This window comes from Brachionichthys hirsutus, unplaced genomic scaffold (assembly GCF_040956055.1).
Source record: "Brachionichthys hirsutus isolate HB-005 unplaced genomic scaffold, CSIRO-AGI_Bhir_v1 contig_1470, whole genome shotgun sequence".
Classification (NCBI taxonomy): Eukaryota; Metazoa; Chordata; class Actinopteri; order Lophiiformes; family Brachionichthyidae; genus Brachionichthys; species Brachionichthys hirsutus.
This window is the reverse complement of record NW_027180412.1, coordinates 45749-63503: the sequence shown is the minus strand read 5'-3', so window position 1 is coordinate 63503 and position 17755 is coordinate 45749. Positions and strand designations below refer to the sequence as shown.

Sequence of the window (17755 nt, the reverse complement as noted above, 5' to 3'; positions counted from 1 at the left end):
TCACGGGATGTGTTGTGTGCGTGTCTGTACACGTGGACAGACAGAAGCTTCGCCACAAAAGCCACAGAGGTTGGTGTGATGTTTGGGTACGTGCACACGCAGACTATGATGCCGCACTCCGCTGCAGGGTCCATTTCCTTCGGTCAGAGGTATTGGATGTATGAAGCATTTGTCCACGGCTCTAATGCTGACAATGAATCAGGAGGAAACAAGGCGGTGTTAAAAGGCTGGTGGACACTTCAAGTCCTCGTGGCTTCACACCTGCAATAATAAACAATAGAGAGGAGACATTGTTTGACTGACACAGTTACATTCCTGTCACAGACAACTTACTTTACATCAAATACAGCCCTACTGGGAGAAGACAGATTTTGGGTTGGCATTGCAGTGGAGCAATGGGAAATGTTCTTGTTATTAAAGTGATTTAAAAACCAGTAAAGAGTTGCCGCTGTTTGGTTTGCGTGCGGCCCAACCTGCAGCGCAGAGCGTCGAGCCTCCGGCCCTTCCGGCTGCAGCTCTCAGCTCCGATGGTGCAGCGGCACCGACAAGATGCCACATCCAACGCCCACCTCCTCCCCCTACACGGGCGACAATGAGCCCTCTGAGATGGCGATGGAGAGGGAGAGAAGCTGGCGGAAGGAGGTGGCGGAATAGGAGGAGAGGATGGGGGAGGATGGGTCCTGGAAGGAAGAGAGCATGAGGATAGCATTAGCTTAAACCCAGTCATGGAGGACGAGTATCCGACGCGAGCTTGACAGTGACAGTCCATCAAATAGGTCTTTAGCTTCTTAGTCCTAGTCTGGTGATTGACTTCGCCATCGCCACTGCCATATGATGGGATAAATACAGGCTCTGAAAGATTCTGCGAACCCAAACCATTTTGCAAGCAAGACTAAAAAATGAAATGGAAGATTTTTTTGTTTTTTAAACATGCCTTGGTCCACTCTGAGATAAACCCACGCATCGCATGCAGCTACTGTGCGACTAATAAAGGAGACTGCTTCCGTTCCTGCTAACAAACCTTCTGTCAGTTATCAGAGCTGTGGACACTCAGTTTCCTGTGATGTTTCTCTTTGGTCTCAAAGTCTGGGTCCATTAACTGCAGCTGGCTCTGCCTCCCGGGAGGCTGGAAGTCCTAATGAAGTTACTTAATGAGGCAGAGAGGGGCCGGCTTTGTTCAGATCCCGATTACCCCCCCCCTGTCTCTGGCATAGACAGTGGAGGTGAAATTTGTGATCAAATGACAAGGATTTCACTCAGATCCTCAGTAAAGCCCGTCCTGAGTGATGGGTGGGTGCGGCGGGACGTCACACCCACCCATCAATGACTGACAGCAAAGTGGGGGGGGGCTAGCGCTGGATCATTGAGCATGGTGAACAATATGGTGAACATGGTGCACTGCATCAGGTTGAATGTTGCTTTTGCTCTGAAATGCTGACCTTGTCCCTACATCAACCATCTTAAGAGCCTGAACCATAAATTATATCAGAAACAATTCATTCAGTCATATCTGGTGTGTGTGTGTGTGTGTGTGAGATCGCGGCTGCTGTGGCTGTAAGTACACCAACAACATTTCTTTGATTCATTTATTCACACTTGACATAGCCTGAATAGTCAGCATACAAAGCTCTGGCGGCTCCAGTCGTCTTCAGTCGGGGGCCCCTCTCTTTTTTTCTTTTTGACTTCAGGTGGGGCCTGGAAATATATAATACAGCATGTTAGACACCTGGGCGGCAACGGATCGTGATGTTTCAGGTCATTCCTCAGTCGCATGAGGTTTCTTCAAAGTTGTCTTCATCTAGTAATTAAAAAGAAAAAACGCATATTAAGTTTCATTTCTGCACTTGGTTATCAGAAGATGTTAAGCAATGGTCACATTTCAAACAACAACGGTGTTTGTCTTACTTTAATGCGAGCCGCCTGTTCTTTCAGACAGTACAATTGGCTCTATATGATTTTAAATCAGGACAATAATGAATGATTTAATGCGTTCGTTTAGTGTGTTTTTAGTCAGTACTTTTACTCAAGTACAATTTTGACATGCTGGTTATTGGCACTCCAGTTTCACAACATGAGTTAATTTAATAAAAGTTACATTTTGAATGCAGGACTTTTATTTTTTACAGGCTGTATTGACAGCATTGCTACTTTTACACAATAATAACCTCTGGATGCTTATTTCCATAGTCATGCTGACAGTAAGTCATCCATATTCTGCTGCACATTTAAGTGCCCAGCCTTTATTTGGTAAAGTTAAATAAAGTGATTCCACCTACAAACCACCTTTAGGAGTTCCCTCTCTGTCTACTCTAATCCCATCTGAAAACATTAATAAACCACGATAAAATATGGGAACAAAATGAACCATTTTATCACTGACATGATCAATAACAAATTATGCTGCTGCTGTGTCTGTTGTTGTTCTTTGGGGCACTAATTTGTTATCATGGATGCGTGACACTGTTCCAGGAGTCTAAGAAAGCACATGGCAGAGGAGATAAAATCATCACTATGGTGACAACAGGATGCGGGCCGTCCCTGGGGATCCTGGGAAAGAGTTGCAGACGCTAACTCACTGAGGGGCACACACATATAAACAGACAGAATTCACACAAAGAAAAAGTTTCATGCACATTAATGCAAGAAAAACAGAAAAACAGAGCGTGTAAACTTGTACAAACACGGACAGTGATTTAGAGAAAGCAAGCACCGTCACACAAACACGAGAAACACGAAGAGTGTGAAATAAATGGTGCACACACATATATTGGAATCTTGTATTTATGTCCACATCCAAACAGGAAGCAGGGGGACATAAACATTTCAGATAGAATCATATGATAGCAAGTATAAGGTACACAAACATCAGCAACCCAACAAAAATGTTCCTTTTACAGTGTTGTTCTATAAGTGCAGCTCATTCTCAATAAAGCCACTGCTGTCTAAACGGGAATCTTTTTAACTCCAACGTTTCTGATTTTTGAATCAACCACTTGTTGTCTTGAAGGTATTTTCCACTCAGTTACTGAAAAGTATTATATTAACAGCCTAAACTGAAATGTATGACTCATTATCATTTAAATCTTGCTTTTTTCTTTTTTTTAACTACCAGTCAAAGAAGGACGCTGATCATTTTAATCATTATCATGTACAGCAAGCACTGATATATACCATGGGCGGAGTTATTTCTCGCATTTAAAACAACAACAACAACAACAACAAGTAAATAATATTAGTGGTTAAATCAAGAAAAATCTTGTAATCAGGCCTTTGCTTCATATAATGAGCATGACAAAGTGTAGGTGATAAGTGGGTCAGTACTATTATACCGCTTATAGATGCATAGGTTTTATGTGACAACATAGTTGAGATCAAAAGAGCATCATTCGCGGATATGGCTATACGGATGGAATGACGGAAAAGATTCCTTAACAGCTCTTTCACACTGAGCAGACGAGAGGAGATTAAGTTCCAGAATGGTGGGGAGGGAAGACTTGGAAAAAGATTTACCTTGTAGTTGCCGTTGGCTGAAACTGTGCTTTTAATCTGCGCACAGATGAAACAGACGGTGTCAGTCAAAGGTGCGGTGAGGTGAGGTCAGGAGACGACAAGGACACATCGAGAGCCATTGAAAATGTGTTTTATTACCTGCACTCACACTGCCTGTGTTCCACAAAGGGCAGCTCGATGAGCTCATGCTTCATGAAGGAGGTTCTCATCAGCTGCACACAGATGAGAAGAAAAAAAAAAAATCCCATGAATCTGCACACAGGTGTCCACTGGTAGAGCATGCTGAGAATGACCATGTACCTCCATAGTGAGTGTGTGTGTGAGCAACGGAACACACTCCAGGGCCTCATCGGCACAGCAGCCGCCGCATCGCCTCACCGAAACACAGGATGGGACAAAGAGATGGTGCGTCTCCTCCGGCAACTCCTGCCAAACTTCCACGAGGGTGTCCCGAGGCTCGCAGACGCTCCGTGAATAAACTTCCAACCAACGGCGCACTGGCGGAGACAAATCAATACAGTGATTACTTTTCATTTATCAGCTCCGTGAAGCAGTGCAAGACTTCTGTAGAAATAGGGAGCGTACCTTCCCGACTTTCCCTGAATTTTTGGGAGTCAGCAGGCTGCCAGTGAACAAGCTGGAGGGAGATGTGGAAGTATTGATAAGGTTAATATGAAAAGCACAATTTCAGAAGGTTTAGGATTTCCAGATCAACTTGACCTCAGATAACATTCACCATTTCACTTTTCAATCACTCTGACTGGCAGAAAGGCAAGAGTGGCAAAGTGGGGGAAAAAAATCACGACTATCTGCCAAAAGGCGGCTAAATATTTCCTCAGGTTTAAAATATATCTGTATATTGTCAATGTGTTTGAAGTGTTTTGCACTACAATATACTGTGTAACCATGTCAACCTAAAAAGGAATTGGCAAACATATTATTGTGAATTGATCAGTTTCAGCACAACAAACATTTTTTTTAAATAAAAACACATAATAACCTTAAGAACGTAAAAACTTCAACTAAAATCGACAGAAAATACAGTAAAATAAAAGACTCAAAATCTCGAAAGCATAATGGAGTACTCTCCCATGCTGAATAATTATATTTAATCTATAATAAATCTAAAAATAAAAATTCATTGATCAATACAAATATTTTCATGACCAAACATTATATGTCCCCCTGTCTGAATCTGTGGTAATATTACAAAGAAGCTGCTGGTGACTTCCAACAGATCAAAGCATTTACTGATAATGAAGGTGACTTCACACCTGATCGGAAAAATGATTTGTTCAATAATACATGGTGGTAAATGACGGGGCGAGCGCTCTGAACTTTGATACGCAGATATGCATGTATGAGAGTGGGAGCGCTACGACAACTAATTCAAACGCGCCTCATTTCAGGCTCTATTCGTGCATATTCCCACTGATTTATTTTAGCATGGAGCTGGAACAGTCTCCACTGACTATGCTGGAAAACATTTAGCCTTTTCTCTAAAATCTTTGATGTCATTTCAAACACTTTCAGTCGCGCCACCGTCGGACACAGTGAGGCGCCTGTCACTGTTTTGTAAAGTGGGATCCTTGAAGGCCTCCCCATGAGTTTATTCTAAATGTAATATCAGTCCATTTATTTGTTGACCTCTGGAGGAGAAAAGCGCCACAGCCAAATGACTAGTTATCAGTTCGACCAGATTACCCAGCTAAATTTCTCAGACGCTTTCATTATATGAGATTCTAGAAAACACAAATATTTCACTACCAACAGCAAATATTTAAAAAATGCAAAATACCTTGCAACAAAGAAATGACATGCACCAAGTGAACGGAAAAACAGCCGGTAATAGAAAAGAAAGGAAATGTTCATAACAAAGGGAAGATGCATAATACTACAGTAACACACAGAAAGAGAAACTTCGTTATCTCTTCCCCTAGCGCTAACCCTAACACACACACACACACACACGTTTTACCTATGCATGTATGAAAACCAAGGCCACTTGTAAGGGAATGTAGACTTTGTCCAGTTGCCCCCCCCCCCCCCCCCAAGAGCTCCACCCCCTTCTACACACACACACACATAAACTGGTTTGACCCACTTTGATCAGAGTTTAACTGGGACTGAAGCCATTTTGTGGCTGTAGGATGAGACAGTAAGCGTGTCTTTTCTGTAAAGCCTTTGACTTCTTCTTGGCAGCCATATCTGCAAGGACCTGGCACAAAAAACACAAACCCGATCCTGAGTGCCATCCCAGTGCCATCTGCCCTGCCTATCGTCAAACACGTCTCTATCCCAGCCGCTCTCAGATGACTCTGTATACACGTATATGTGTGTGAATGTGTGTGTGTGTGTGTGTGTGTGTCCCACACCATCTCTCTCACGCTGTGCTTCATCACTACAGGAAGACGAGGATGACCTAACCCTTCCAATAAGCTGTCAGAGCAGCATGAAAGCAGGGCAGAGCCTCAGGTGAGAGATAAGCAGCTGGGAGAAGGTGACCAAGCCTGTTGGTGAAGGCTGGCGTGTGTGATGTAGTGTCTCCGGCGACGCATCGATAAAACATGCATCATAGAGCAGAGAAAGTCAAGGCAGGATCCCACAATGCTGCCGAGCACTGTCTGTTCCTGATAGAAGTCTCCAGACATAAATACCAAAATAGCATATGCAGGTCTCTGCATGGTATGAGTGTGTGTGTGTGTGTGTAGGTATGGAAGTGTAGAGTTCCTAGAGAGGGAGACATACAGAGTTGTGGAAACTATAGGGGGATAAAACTGATGAGTCATGCGATGAAGTTACGGGAAAAGGTGGTTGAGGCTAGACGGAGGACAGAAGTGAGTGTTTGTGAGCAGCGGTATGGCTTTGTGCCGAGGAAGAGTACCACAAACGAAATGTTAGCGTTGAGGCTAGCAATGGAGAGGTACAGGGAAGGTCAGGAGGAGCTGCATTGTGTCTTTGTAGATCTATAGAAAGCTAACAGGGTGGCACATCATGAGATCACCATACTTGAATTGATTTATTTTCATAAAAATTGTGAAATGTTACAAAAAAAAGTCATCAAAATCAGGCAACAACATTTCGATATATATCTGGACCAATCAACAAATAATGAGGGTGATTGGTGAACGTGTCCTAAAATTTCTAATGATTCATGTTGTTAATAAATGCCCTTCTTACCAGATGCCAATGAATGAAGCACTCACTGAAGACAAAATTAAGTTTCCTGCTCACAGATGATTTTCCACTGTCAGTCAAAGTAAAATGCTTTCTTACAAACTGCTTTAAATTGGTCTTCAAGTATTCAGTAAAAACAAAACCAATTTATATCACAGGGCTTTTTTTGAAATGCTCCTCTTAGACAGGATGTTTGACTTTATTTGTACTGTAATACATGCTACTGTGTGACTGTACTTGTACGCTAACATTTTATCTAATAAATATATTCTTCATCATCAGGGGCGCTGCTAGACCCATGTTACTGCATGTCCCATTCAAGTTTCAATAAATATTATACTGTATGCATATATTTATCCACTGAGCAAGATAGATGATAGCATGGTTGAGATAAAATGAGCTTTTAATTGCAGATTTAATTTCATTTAATTTACAAACTAGCCAATATAACTAACAAACGTGCACAGCTGGCAAATGTCAAACCCTGATAGATTAACTCAATTTGAGGAGGCTGTTCATTCTGGGATGAAAACGAAATTGGATTTTTAACACAACTGCTGGGTAAATATTGAATAATAATATGACATTCAGCATGTTAAAGAGTGGCTCTATTCAATTCTACTCATTGTGTTTACCCTAATGTTCAACTTGCAGCAGTAATCATCATTAGTTAGGATGTTCTGTGCTTAAAAAAGGTTTAAAAGAACTCTTTGTATTCACTTTTAGATTCTACATTTACACTATAAACTGCTGCATGGAAGTAATAATATTATAATTAACAATGGAAGCTTGTCTTCATTTTGTACATCAAGCAGATATGTAATTTGAAAAATGGGGGGGGGCTGTGCACCTGTAGAGCTTCGTGTTTAGCTCCGCACCTGCAGCAGCAGATGATGAAATCTTTGCGGGGCTTGTTTTACTTGAAGTGATTGTGACAGAAAGAGGAAATGATCGAGCTACGGTTAAGGCGCACAGAGAAACCACCTCAGCAGGTAGTACCGCGCCTTTCCCTGAAGGTGACAGGGGTCATTGACCTCGGGGATAGCCCCGCACGCTCTCCACCAGACCGGCTTCATTCAAAAAAAAAAAAAAAAAAAAGAGCACAACTTTATCTAAATCAAATCTATATGATGATTGAAAACGCACACATACCTTGGGGTGGCACGTCGGAATCCTGGCGAGCAGGAGGAACTGAAACATTCCGAGAATAACTTGAAGCATAATCCCCATTGTGCGGTAATCCAGGGGGGCACGCAAAAAAAATGTTTATGGGCCAATCAAAAAAAAAAAAAGGGGGTAAAGTAAAGCTTTCTTGGTTGGCTGTGTCCCTCTGTCGCAAATCCGATTAACGGACTAGAAATGCCACTTTCACTCTCCAGCCCCCCCTTCCTTCAAAGGGCGCCCGGGGGGGCATCCTCGGCGTCTAAGCAACAACTTCACCTGATAGTAGTTACAACTGAAATAAACGTCTATAAAACTAACACAGAGTCCAAAATAACGCTCCCTCCAGCGGGCTGATCTCCGCACAGACCGCAAAGGTGTCTCTCAAGTAATGTTTTAATCTCCGACAACAACCTCCCGCTGTTAGGCGCACTTTATTTAAACTTTGAGCGATGCCTTCCTGCATTTATTCTGTGGCACCGCAGGTCTGTCGGTCCTGGTCCCATGGAACCGGTCGAGGGGTCCGGGTTGCGTGGCTGGAGGATAATCCAGATTCCCGCGTGGTCGCGCTCATAAAATCCTTTGTGTGGTTGGAAAAAAAAAGAAAAAAGATTTAATAAAAAAAGAAAATCACACGATTCGTCCCCGTTAAAAATCTACCGCTTGTTCCACCGCGCAGAGGGACAGAGCTGCATATTACCCCCCCCCCCCCCCCCCTCGGCTCGGTCACAGTCTGGCCACGGCGTCACTCTCCGTGAAAACGTGACGTTTCTCCTCCGTGCGCATCTTCCCGTTTTCTATCCTCTTAAATAAATGGCAAGAATCGCATCCTCCGCTGATGCGGCAGCGGCAGCGGCGCGACCCGGATCCGGAGCAGCGGCGCGTCCGCCGGGGGCGTCTGGGAAGGCGACGGTCCTCTTTAGCGGCTCTGGTCCGTTTCCTTTGCCCTTGAGTCGCACGCTGCGTAATCGCTGCGCTGCCAACTTTTTCCCCAAACACGACAGGCGCACTGGATGCAGGTGCAACGTCTCAATTGGTCTATTGGTCCCAAACTAAGTGTGTGTGTGGGGGGGGGGTCTCCAGGGGGCCCCCCCTTGTACCTGTGGACGGGTCCTCTATATTATTAATGATTATGAATTAATTTTAAAGATGTATGAATTTATAATCTGGCGTTAACCGCACTCAAAGTACACGAACAACTGGATCGATTAAATGGTTGATCAAATGTAAAATAAATAATCTTGATGATTAATAGTCTATTTTCACTCAGATGTATCTGCAGTTTGGCTCCTGGTGTGCAACTGTGAATAGTCTTCATTCTTCCCGCAAAAGTGTCTGGTTTTCCATGACGAGTAATCACAACGCCTAATCTAGTCGAACGTTTTAATGATTTCCTGAAAAATTATCCAAAAACTAAATAATTTCCAATCGGGTGATTTACCAGAAAGGACTATATTTGGTTTGGAAAAATGAAAAGTAGGTTAAACTGGTAATCGTTCTGATCATAAAAGTAGATAAATAGCCCATGAAACAGAATACATTCAGAATTAAGTGATTCAAATCTGAAATTTTTCGCTCCAGTGAGAATCACATGAGTTTTTATTTTTATTTTCTTTCCTTAAGGCCACAAATCACATGGAGCCTGATCTGGATCTCTTTCATACACGATCCTTCATCAGATTCTTATCTGATTCCTGCTGATATGACCACAGTGCTTACAGTCAGATCAGAATTCTAGTAGCTTTTTTTTTTTTTTTTTCAAACTGGGCAGACTCACATCAGGGTTTTGTGGACAAAATCAAATACAGGGAATCACAGCAGCAACTTGGAGACACAGGAATCAAATTAAAGAGATAATAGTAATATCTGATTGTGTCTTTTGGACCTTAGACTAAATACCCGATAGACTAGTCTCTTACACCCTCTAAACCTTTAAAACTCTTGTCCTCCATGCTATATTTTTTAATGTTTTCTTTGTGTGCACCACTTATTCCTAAACTTGCAGTTTGAGACAGTTTATTGTGTTTCTCAAATCAAAGTTGTTTTAATCCTTTTACATCTATTATACTTTTATTTGTCATATGTTGTGGTGAATCTTGTACACAATGAGATAAATGTGAACAATCGGGGGTTAAAAATAAAATCAGATGCGAGGAAAACAGTCATTTTCAAACACAGCCTTAACCTAAGTATAGTCTTTGTCATTGCACAGGTCAGCTGCGCAAAAGCGATTCTAGACAAGCACACAACTCAGCAAATGTCACATGAACCTTGTCTCTCGAGACCTTTACCACAGCAGACAGTTTTACGTGTCACAGCAGGAACAGCAAACATGTTGCTAGTAACTACAGATACTATTGCTGAGGCTCTGCTTCTGTTAGTGTCCAGTTAAATGACAGGTGGGCATCTTTATTGAAAACATTAACGCCTGTGCTTTTTCCAGTTTGAAATGTCATCCGACGAAAATAATTCTCCAGCAGCCCAGTAAAGATAAAAACTCAATTATAAATTGCACTCATGCCAGTTTCTCGGGTGAAGAACGATCCCTGACTCCACCCGAGTGCGTGTCTGTGTGTGCGCGTTGGAACACTCACACCACAATCTCAGTCATTGTGGTGTGTTTGGGTTACGACGGGGCACATGGGGGTGTCTCTAAGCTACGCAGGGATGCTATCTCTGGCTGAAGTCTCGGGACAGGCGTGGCGACAACAAGGCAGAGAAGACAATATTGTTACTTCAGAGACAATATGCTTGAGTTTAGTTCAAACTCAAATAAGTGTAAAAAAACAAACATGCGGTTTAGCTGGATTCTTTTTTTTCATCTTCCCAATAAATACAAATAAACTTCTGTGCTGTATATGGAAAGTTTTAAGATAACCTTTGAGACTTCTAGAAGAAATCAGAGATTTGTAAGTAGCTAAAATTCGACCGCGGAGATAATGAAAATGTACTTCTGACTTCTCAGTTAGGGAGCAGATCAATAATTATCTCACCAACGTAAGGTTGGCTCGTCTGTGGACTCGCTCATTAAAAAAGGTAAATGTGCGTTTCTAACTCAAGAGAATTTATGGAAATTCATGTAAATTAAGAAAGATAAATGATTAGTGGATCAAATCTCATCCGTTTGGTATTTATGAACACAGAAGCTGTGAATGAGAGGTGAGCCGAGCCGAGAGCAATGATTAATGAGAAAAGATTTATTATTACCTTTGGCATCGCTTCAAGCAAAGCGGTCTGGTAGTCAAAAAATAAATAAATCCATGTCCTAAAAACTGAGACAAAAAGGTGGATGGTGGCTCTACACCAGCGTTAGACAATATCTACACAATCTACAATAAATGCATCCCTCAGTGTAAATAATTTAAAGGAATAAACCTGCATTGGCTGGAAATGCTGCGGTTGCATTTTGACAGTAACACAGACTCATCTGCTATAGAACGGCTGCTAAGAATTTAGATTCTTGGACATTTACGTTACGCTCCTCAATCCTTCCTCTGAGCAGCCTCATCCAACCTGACCCATAATGCCCTCCCCAGGAGAGGCCTTTGATCTTTTCTTTCAGTAAAACATATTGCAGCTTCATTACAGTGTTGTTGTTGTTGTTGTTGTTTTTGGTCTGGTCTCCAATCAGTTCCATTCCCTGTTCTGAGCTTTGCATGATGTTCACAACTAATAAATGAGGTTGAAAACAATCGATCGAATACCCTTGCGAGTTCATCGTGGCACTGAAATGCTTGTGTACATACTTTAAGCTGGATGCGTTTCAAAACAGGCTGATGACTAAAGTGCTTCGACGGATCGGTCCATTCTGAATCACCGTTCATGTGGAAACATTTGCAGAACTGGAAACCCACAGAAAATCCATGTTCGTGTGTGTGTCATTCTGTCTCCTGTCCTCTCCACAGAGGGTGAAAACCCGTCGTCGCTCAGGACAGACGGACACGCTGCTATTTGTCGTCTCTACTGTTACGGATGTTGTATTTTTTCAGAAACTCGGCATGGTTCTGCCGCAGGATTTTTGTCTGCTTCTTGAAACCGTTGGCCCTGAGAACAGAACGAAACAAAAGTGCCGTTGTGAGTAAAATATTCCATAAAAACACTGAGAATACAGGCGAACATAAAGCATTTGAGCGTCACTCACTTGGCCCTCTCTTTGGATTGATTGTAAATCTCTGTGATGACTCGATCTTTCTCGTCCATGAAATTGGTGTGAACTTCGTGTAGTTTCCTGAAAGAGACAGAGAAATATTTGAGTTTAGACACCCCTCGCAGAATTATTTTGCGTGAACTAAAGGACCCGTTGTTCAGCAGGTACTCTGTGAGTGCCGAGTCGTATTAATGTGTTTGTGCAGCACAGGAATAAAAGCTCCACAAACGCAACTGTCATTGAGACATCATCTAAAAGCAAATAAATGATCATGATCCAGAATAAAAAAAGGACGAACTGCGCCCATATTTTACCTGAAGAAGATTATGTGAGCTCCGATGCCGAGGAACATGATGATGATACAGTAGCCCATCAGGTGCATGTTCTTCCTCTCCCTCCTCTGCCTCTCCTCTGCCGTGCTTTGTGCATAACACTGATGAAACTGCTCCCAGTATCGCATGTTCTCCCGATTACTCGTGCTGTGGGGAAAGAAAGTAGTAGAAAAATGATCATGATATGCAACATCATAAAGAGGCGAGGCAGATGGAAGGAACATTAGAAACGGCCGAAAATGAACTGCGTTCGTTCGCACGGCGAAAACATTCCAATAAAAATTGTATTGGAGAAAATGGAGAAGAGATTCATTCGCCCTTCGGTGTTTTGTCAGTTCATTTATTAAGTGTTCACATTAAAAGAGGCAGAAACCGACACATCGCGAGTCTCTTCACCTGGCTGTGTAGCGTGCGTGGCTGCTAGGAGACCTGAAGGCCTGGCCCCCGCTGTACGGTTGTCTGACTTTGAAGTCGTACTCCTTCCTGCTCAGGTCTTTGCTCAGCACCCGGTAGGCCTCGTTTAGCTCCACAAACTGGCTGTGCAGCGTTGGGTCAGATGGGTCCTTGTCTGGGTGCAGCTGCATGATATAACGGCAATAAGATCTAATGACCAAACCATTACGCTCTGATGCAGGCATGTTCAACACACACACACACACACAGCACCGTCTGTTAAGCAAATGCACCCAAATTAATGATCTGCACCGACAACCCTCATCTATTCCAAAACAACAAGATGAATACACATTATGTTCATCTTTATTTGCACTGGGAACCTCAGCATGAAAGCAAACAATCAGGAAGGCCATGGAAAGGTAAAAACAACAACAAACAAACTCATGTGAAAGGCTGCCCTCACCTGGCAAGACCTGTCCTCACAGCGTGTTCACAAACAAAGGCCTTACCGTCTTGGATTTGCTAAAAAAGGCATTTTTTATTTCCTCCAAACTGGCGTCAGATTTGACTCCCAGTCGTTCGTAGTAGTTCACAGCTTTCCTGTGGTGAAAGGTGAAAGAAGTCAAAACAAAACAGGCATCGGTTATACAGTACAAACAGTACACTGTAAAAAATAAAATAAAAAAAGCCTACCTGACATGACTTTGAGAGAGCTGGCGACGTCCACTCTTGCAAAACCAGAGACAACTCTGAGACAGACGGAGCGGAGCCTCCATCTGCAGTTCTGTAGAGATGACAGGAGATGAGATGCGGAAGGGAACGTTTTAAAATCAAACTTCTGTATAGTCTCATTCAAAGCACAGACAATCTAATATAATTACAGATAAATATATATAGGCGCCATGCCGGGGGTCGAACCCTGTGCATGTTGTAAGTCCAGTAAAACAATCTAATTCTGTGGACTTAGTCCAGTTATAAATTGGTTATGATATGAAAGTTATAATTCAATTATTAATTTAGGTCAAATAAGTCATATTATAACATTTCCATGCTTAATACAGAAACAACTTTCCGTTGAAAGTCCTTCGTACATAAATCATAGACATTTTACAATACCAATAAAATAAAAATAAATTACTCCACAGGTGCAAAATAACAATAAATAAATTAAAGTGACACATTAAAGACATATTAAAGTGAGTAATAGATAAAGGTGTCGGTTTGAGACTGTTTAACACCGATCATCTCATTCCTATTATTATTATTATTATTAGCCCTATACAACCATCGATTTGTCTTAAAACACTCCAACATTTCAAACAAAGGCATGCAAGTTCTGATGAGTGGAAAACAAGGCATTTGTTTCTGTACCTTCTATTTAGTGTGATTCCATTCAAACTGACCAGCTGCCGCTTCATCTGCTGACACGTGACCTGATTCAGGACAACAAAAGGATAAATAGAAAGTAAATAGTTTGAAAAATATTTATTAAACCACTTTGTGGATAGAAAGGGAAAACTTTCAAAGAATGCCTAGTTCTGCTACCTGAGCAGCTACAACTAGCCAATGCTGACAGTCCTTCTGTTAGCATGCTAATAACGTTCTACTTTAGCTAGCAGTGTTGTGTAAATGATTAAGGTCATTAAAACAATATCGGATTAAGGTTAAAGACAAAATTAAAATATGACTTACCAGGAGAACTGAGGGTCAGAACATTAGCTTGCTATGAGGCTATTACGTAAACTCAGTTCAGTAAGCTAAATTCGAGAAACCCGGAAACCGGGGACCTCGTCCCTTCAAAATAAGGCACAACATTTTCACCGCGACACGTTTCCTGTTGTCATACAGAATGTCTTGATCTTGCCTTGCCGTTTGATAAAATTTACACTCTAGAATTGTAAAAGTACGCCACTGTGTCTACTTGAAAATTTGCTTGGGTACGTTATATACGTGATCTTAACCCATATTGGTGTTTTACTGCAGCAGATATTTCTCTTGCCGTTTAACTACATCCTGTTGGACCGGGTTGAATTCTTTTGACACCAGGAAGTTGGAGTTCAGACGGCGCTGACATTAATGCCGGGTTTTATTCCACGTCATACAAACTAGTCCTGCATCTTCATTTTAAATAATAACAACACTAAAACAATGATTTGAATGAGTGTTCAGGACACAGTTAAATCCATTCGCGGTGAGTTTTCAACGTGTTTACTAACTCTGGCATAATTTAACATTTACAGATTCGCTTCTTAACTACACCTTTATGCACTCTGTGAATTGATTTTCTTTCATCGGAACCGTGTAAAAAAATAAGAATATTGCTATTCATATTTCACACACCGGATGACAGAATTGCAGCTGCGCGGTTGAAGACTGGGCAACGATGGACTCGGACGTGTCCGTGTTGCTGCACTGCGCCGCCTGGAGGGGGCTGCTGGAATCTCAGGTGCAAGCGGAGCTTTCTGAGAGGTAGGAGGATCATGGATAGTGAAATATCTGCATATATAATAAGTACACTATACTGCACACCGTGTCATGTTGGAAAAAAGCTCCCTAACAAATGCATGATCCTCTTCTATGTCGAGATGCAAATCGTTTTTAACTACTGTATAAACTATATATCTGTGGTTAATTTGACAAGAACTACATTTTCCAGAGAAACCAGTGAGCTGGAGGAAAGTATTTGTTGGCTTTAAATGATGGCTTTACAATGGTAAAAACAGTTTTAATATTTATAGCACAGTAAGATGGAAACGCTCATTGCTTCCATTCCTTCTTGCCAGCTTTAACAGGCGGACAGATCCGTCCCTGGAGCGTCATATTGGTGAGGTGTGGACGGAGCGGGTGTCCAAGCAGCCGTGGCTTTTTAACGGGTGCAAATTTAGACTGCACTCTTTCTGCTTGCTTGCTACAAGTACCCCGTCGTCCTCTCGTTCCCCTAAACATCCACACGGCACTCGTTCTCTCCCGGAGGATGAAGAACCTGAGCCACGCCTCACTCTGAGATTAGGCCTAACGTGCTACAAAGACTTTCTGGGGACAAACTGGTCCAATCAAGCGTGGCAGCTCCGTCGGCTGGGAGAAGCAGAGTTCGGTGACCCGCTGGCCCTGCTGGCCCAGCCTCTAGGAGTGGGCGCCATCCTGCGCACAGACGACAGTCAGGTGGTGTTCATCAGGAGGAGTCAGAGGGTGGCGGAGGCGGGGGGGCTTCTTGACATCCCCGGAGGTCATCCAGAGCCAAAGGTGAAGTAAAAATATAACGTGGATGAAAGCGTGAAAATATCAGCGTGATGCCTCGGACATGGCGTTGTCGTTCTGCTCAGCTGGTGTGCGAGCGTCTCGGCCGGGCGGTGCGTGAGGAGCAGATCACCGTGGACATGATGCAGCAGCGGCCCGTCGTCTCAGAACTGTTCGCATCCGTGTGCTCCGAGATCAGAGACGAGGTGGGCTCCGCTGGAGGCGGCTTGTTTTTCTTCTTCAATGTAATTAAAAGCTCTTATCACCTATAATCATTTCATAAGAATTTCTGGGTGAGAAAAAATGAAAATCAGGTCTCATTTTAGTCTTACAAATGTCATAAATATCCCTAAAAACATAGATGAGCATCAGTTTGGGAAGATTAAATGTTTTTTTTTCTCCCCTTGGTAATAAATTATTTAATATCTAAGTTGTTTACTTTAGAAGGCAGACGAGGAAGCGAGACTAGAAACTGAAGCTTGTCTCTCTGCAGGTGAATATTCCTCTAAGCGCCCTCAGAGAACCCGTCCTGATGGGCGTCGCACTGAATCACACCAGCGCCGGCCGACCGAGCGCCGAGTTCTATGTCAGGTACTCATCTTCTTTATTTTAATTCTTCAAATAGAAGCTACTGTGTTTGATATCGGTGGATCCCGTAGTGGACTAGGAATAGAAAGATGAACGGGAGATTATTTTAATTTTGACTGTAATATGATTTACCCACCAATATTTGAACTGTGTGGAAAACCCACTGGAATTAAATTTCCCTCTGTTAACTTATTCTAAGTTACAAGAATCAATAACTTAAACAAAAATAACTATGGCAGCTTGTTCCACGGGTCACATGCATACATCAAAACAGAAACTTTGCAAACACATCAACTATATCAGAAGTCTTTTCCTGCTTACAAATTCATAGAAAAGACATTATTTCAGAAATGTTTTAATTGAAAATGTCCAAACTAAAGGGACTAAAGGTAAAATAAATTCCACATTTTCCATAGAAATTACAAATATTTATTCTGTAACTAATTGCATTCTTCCTCATCACATATCCTCGCTGTCTAAATCTCACTTCACTGTGTTGAAGTGGAGGGGGGGGGGTATTTTTAATATTAGAGTGTATAATTAACATCCCCCCCCCCATTTGATTAAGCAGCTCTGACAAACAGGTCTGGTGGGAGATGCTTGATGGGATCTGAGCTGAAGTGAAAGACGTCTGACATTTGCAGAGAATCACTTTTTTACTTTGTGAAAGTTATCGTTTCGTGCTGCTTATCCTGGCGTGTCCTCAGTTGCTCACTGACATCCGATGACGTGAGGAGGTTGTACTGGAAAGGAGGAGCAGAGGCCCACGAGTCCACAGACATCGTCTTCCTCAGCAGAAGGGTGAGAGTAAACATCCAGTACCGTGGTCACCGAGGATCGTCTGCGTAGCAACGCCGATTCTCTCTCGAGTATAGAACGTCATTGAGATACACAAGCTACGTTTCAGAAATACTTAACCACACCTGAGAGCCCTTTCACAGTAAAAGCATGTTGCATTGATTTCACAGGAGGTGCTGCAGCTGAGCAGAAGCAGCCCTCTCTGGTTGGAGATGTGCCCTTCAGCTAAAGGAGCGGTGCTGCTTTATCAAACAGTGAAGCCTGATGAAGAGGAACACAGCAAGTGTCATGACAACCAGCTGATTGTATCAGACGATGGATCCAAATTATGAATTATAGAGAGAAAATGTTTTCGGACCAACACTGTTGTCAGAATTGTAGAAATACTGCATATTTTTCCTAATCGTTA

General features: G+C 42.4%; 3 protein-coding genes across 3 annotated transcripts; 1 reads left to right on the top strand and 2 right to left on the bottom strand.

Moving 5' to 3' along the window:
• Nucleotides 1-424: 424 nt before the first annotated feature.
• Nucleotides 425-7917, bottom strand: LOC137914744 (vascular endothelial growth factor A-like). The gene is made up of 7 exons (XM_068758240.1): nucleotides 7840-7917; nucleotides 4096-4147; nucleotides 3811-4007; nucleotides 3649-3722; nucleotides 3511-3546; nucleotides 1624-1695; nucleotides 425-680 (listed from the first exon to the last, which is right to left on the bottom strand). The coding sequence occupies exons 1-7, from the start codon at nucleotides 7915-7917 to the stop codon at nucleotides 425-427; spliced, it is 765 nt and encodes a 254-aa protein (XP_068614341.1).
• A 3144-nt stretch (nucleotides 7918-11061) lies between these two features.
• LOC137914756 (dnaJ homolog subfamily C member 4-like) lies at nucleotides 11062-14136 on the bottom strand. Its single transcript, XM_068758253.1, has 7 exons — nucleotides 14095-14136; nucleotides 13417-13507; nucleotides 13233-13323; nucleotides 12724-12905; nucleotides 12310-12474; nucleotides 11990-12076; nucleotides 11062-11892 (listed from the first exon to the last, which is right to left on the bottom strand). Exons 2-7 carry the CDS (start codon nucleotides 13497-13499, stop codon nucleotides 11796-11798), a joined length of 705 nt encoding a protein of 234 aa, XP_068614354.1. The 5' UTR covers nucleotides 13500-13507; nucleotides 14095-14136; the 3' UTR covers nucleotides 11062-11795.
• A 727-nt stretch (nucleotides 14137-14863) lies between these two features.
• On the top strand, nucleotides 14864-17701 carry LOC137914753 (uridine diphosphate glucose pyrophosphatase NUDT22-like). The gene is made up of 7 exons (XM_068758249.1): nucleotides 14864-14914; nucleotides 15074-15192; nucleotides 15507-15966; nucleotides 16047-16166; nucleotides 16454-16551; nucleotides 17256-17349; nucleotides 17517-17701. Exons 2-7 carry the CDS (start codon nucleotides 15107-15109, stop codon nucleotides 17676-17678), a joined length of 1020 nt encoding a protein of 339 aa, XP_068614350.1. The 5' UTR covers nucleotides 14864-14914; nucleotides 15074-15106; the 3' UTR covers nucleotides 17679-17701.
• The last annotated feature ends 54 nt before the right edge of the window (nucleotides 17702-17755 follow it).

Excerpts from the sequence above, each read along its gene's own strand:
- LOC137914744 (XM_068758240.1), bottom strand. The coding sequence starts at position 7,917 with ATGGGGATTATGCTTCAAGTTATTCTCGGAATGTTTCAGTTCCTCCTG. Across the intron at positions 4,148-7,839 it reads TTCCGACGTGCCACCCCAAG|CTTGTTCACTGGCAGCCTGC; the intron begins GTATGTGTGCGT and ends ATCTCCCTCCAG. Across the intron at positions 681-1,623 it reads ACTGGAGCCGCCAGAGCTTT|GACCCATCCTCCCCCATCCT; the intron begins GTATGCTGACTA and ends TCTTCCTTCCAG.
- LOC137914756 (XM_068758253.1), bottom strand. The coding sequence starts at position 13,499 with ATGGAGGCTCCGCTCCGTCTGTCTCAGAGTTGTCTCTGGTTTTGCAAG. Across the intron at positions 12,077-12,309 it reads GCTCACATAATCTTCTTCAG|GAAACTACACGAAGTTCACA; the intron begins GTAAAATATGGG and ends TGTCTCTTTCAG. Across the intron at positions 11,893-11,989 it reads CAATCCAAAGAGAGGGCCAA|GGCCAACGGTTTCAAGAAGC; the intron begins GTGAGTGACGCT and ends TTCTGTTCTCAG.
- LOC137914753 (XM_068758249.1), top strand. The coding sequence starts at position 15,107 with ATGGACTCGGACGTGTCCGTGTTGCTGCACTGCGCCGCCTGGAGGGGG. Across the intron at positions 16,552-17,255 it reads AGCGCCGAGTTCTATGTCAG|TTGCTCACTGACATCCGATG; the intron begins GTACTCATCTTC and ends GCGTGTCCTCAG. Across the intron at positions 17,350-17,516 it reads TCGTCTTCCTCAGCAGAAGG|GAGGTGCTGCAGCTGAGCAG; the intron begins GTGAGAGTAAAC and ends TTGATTTCACAG.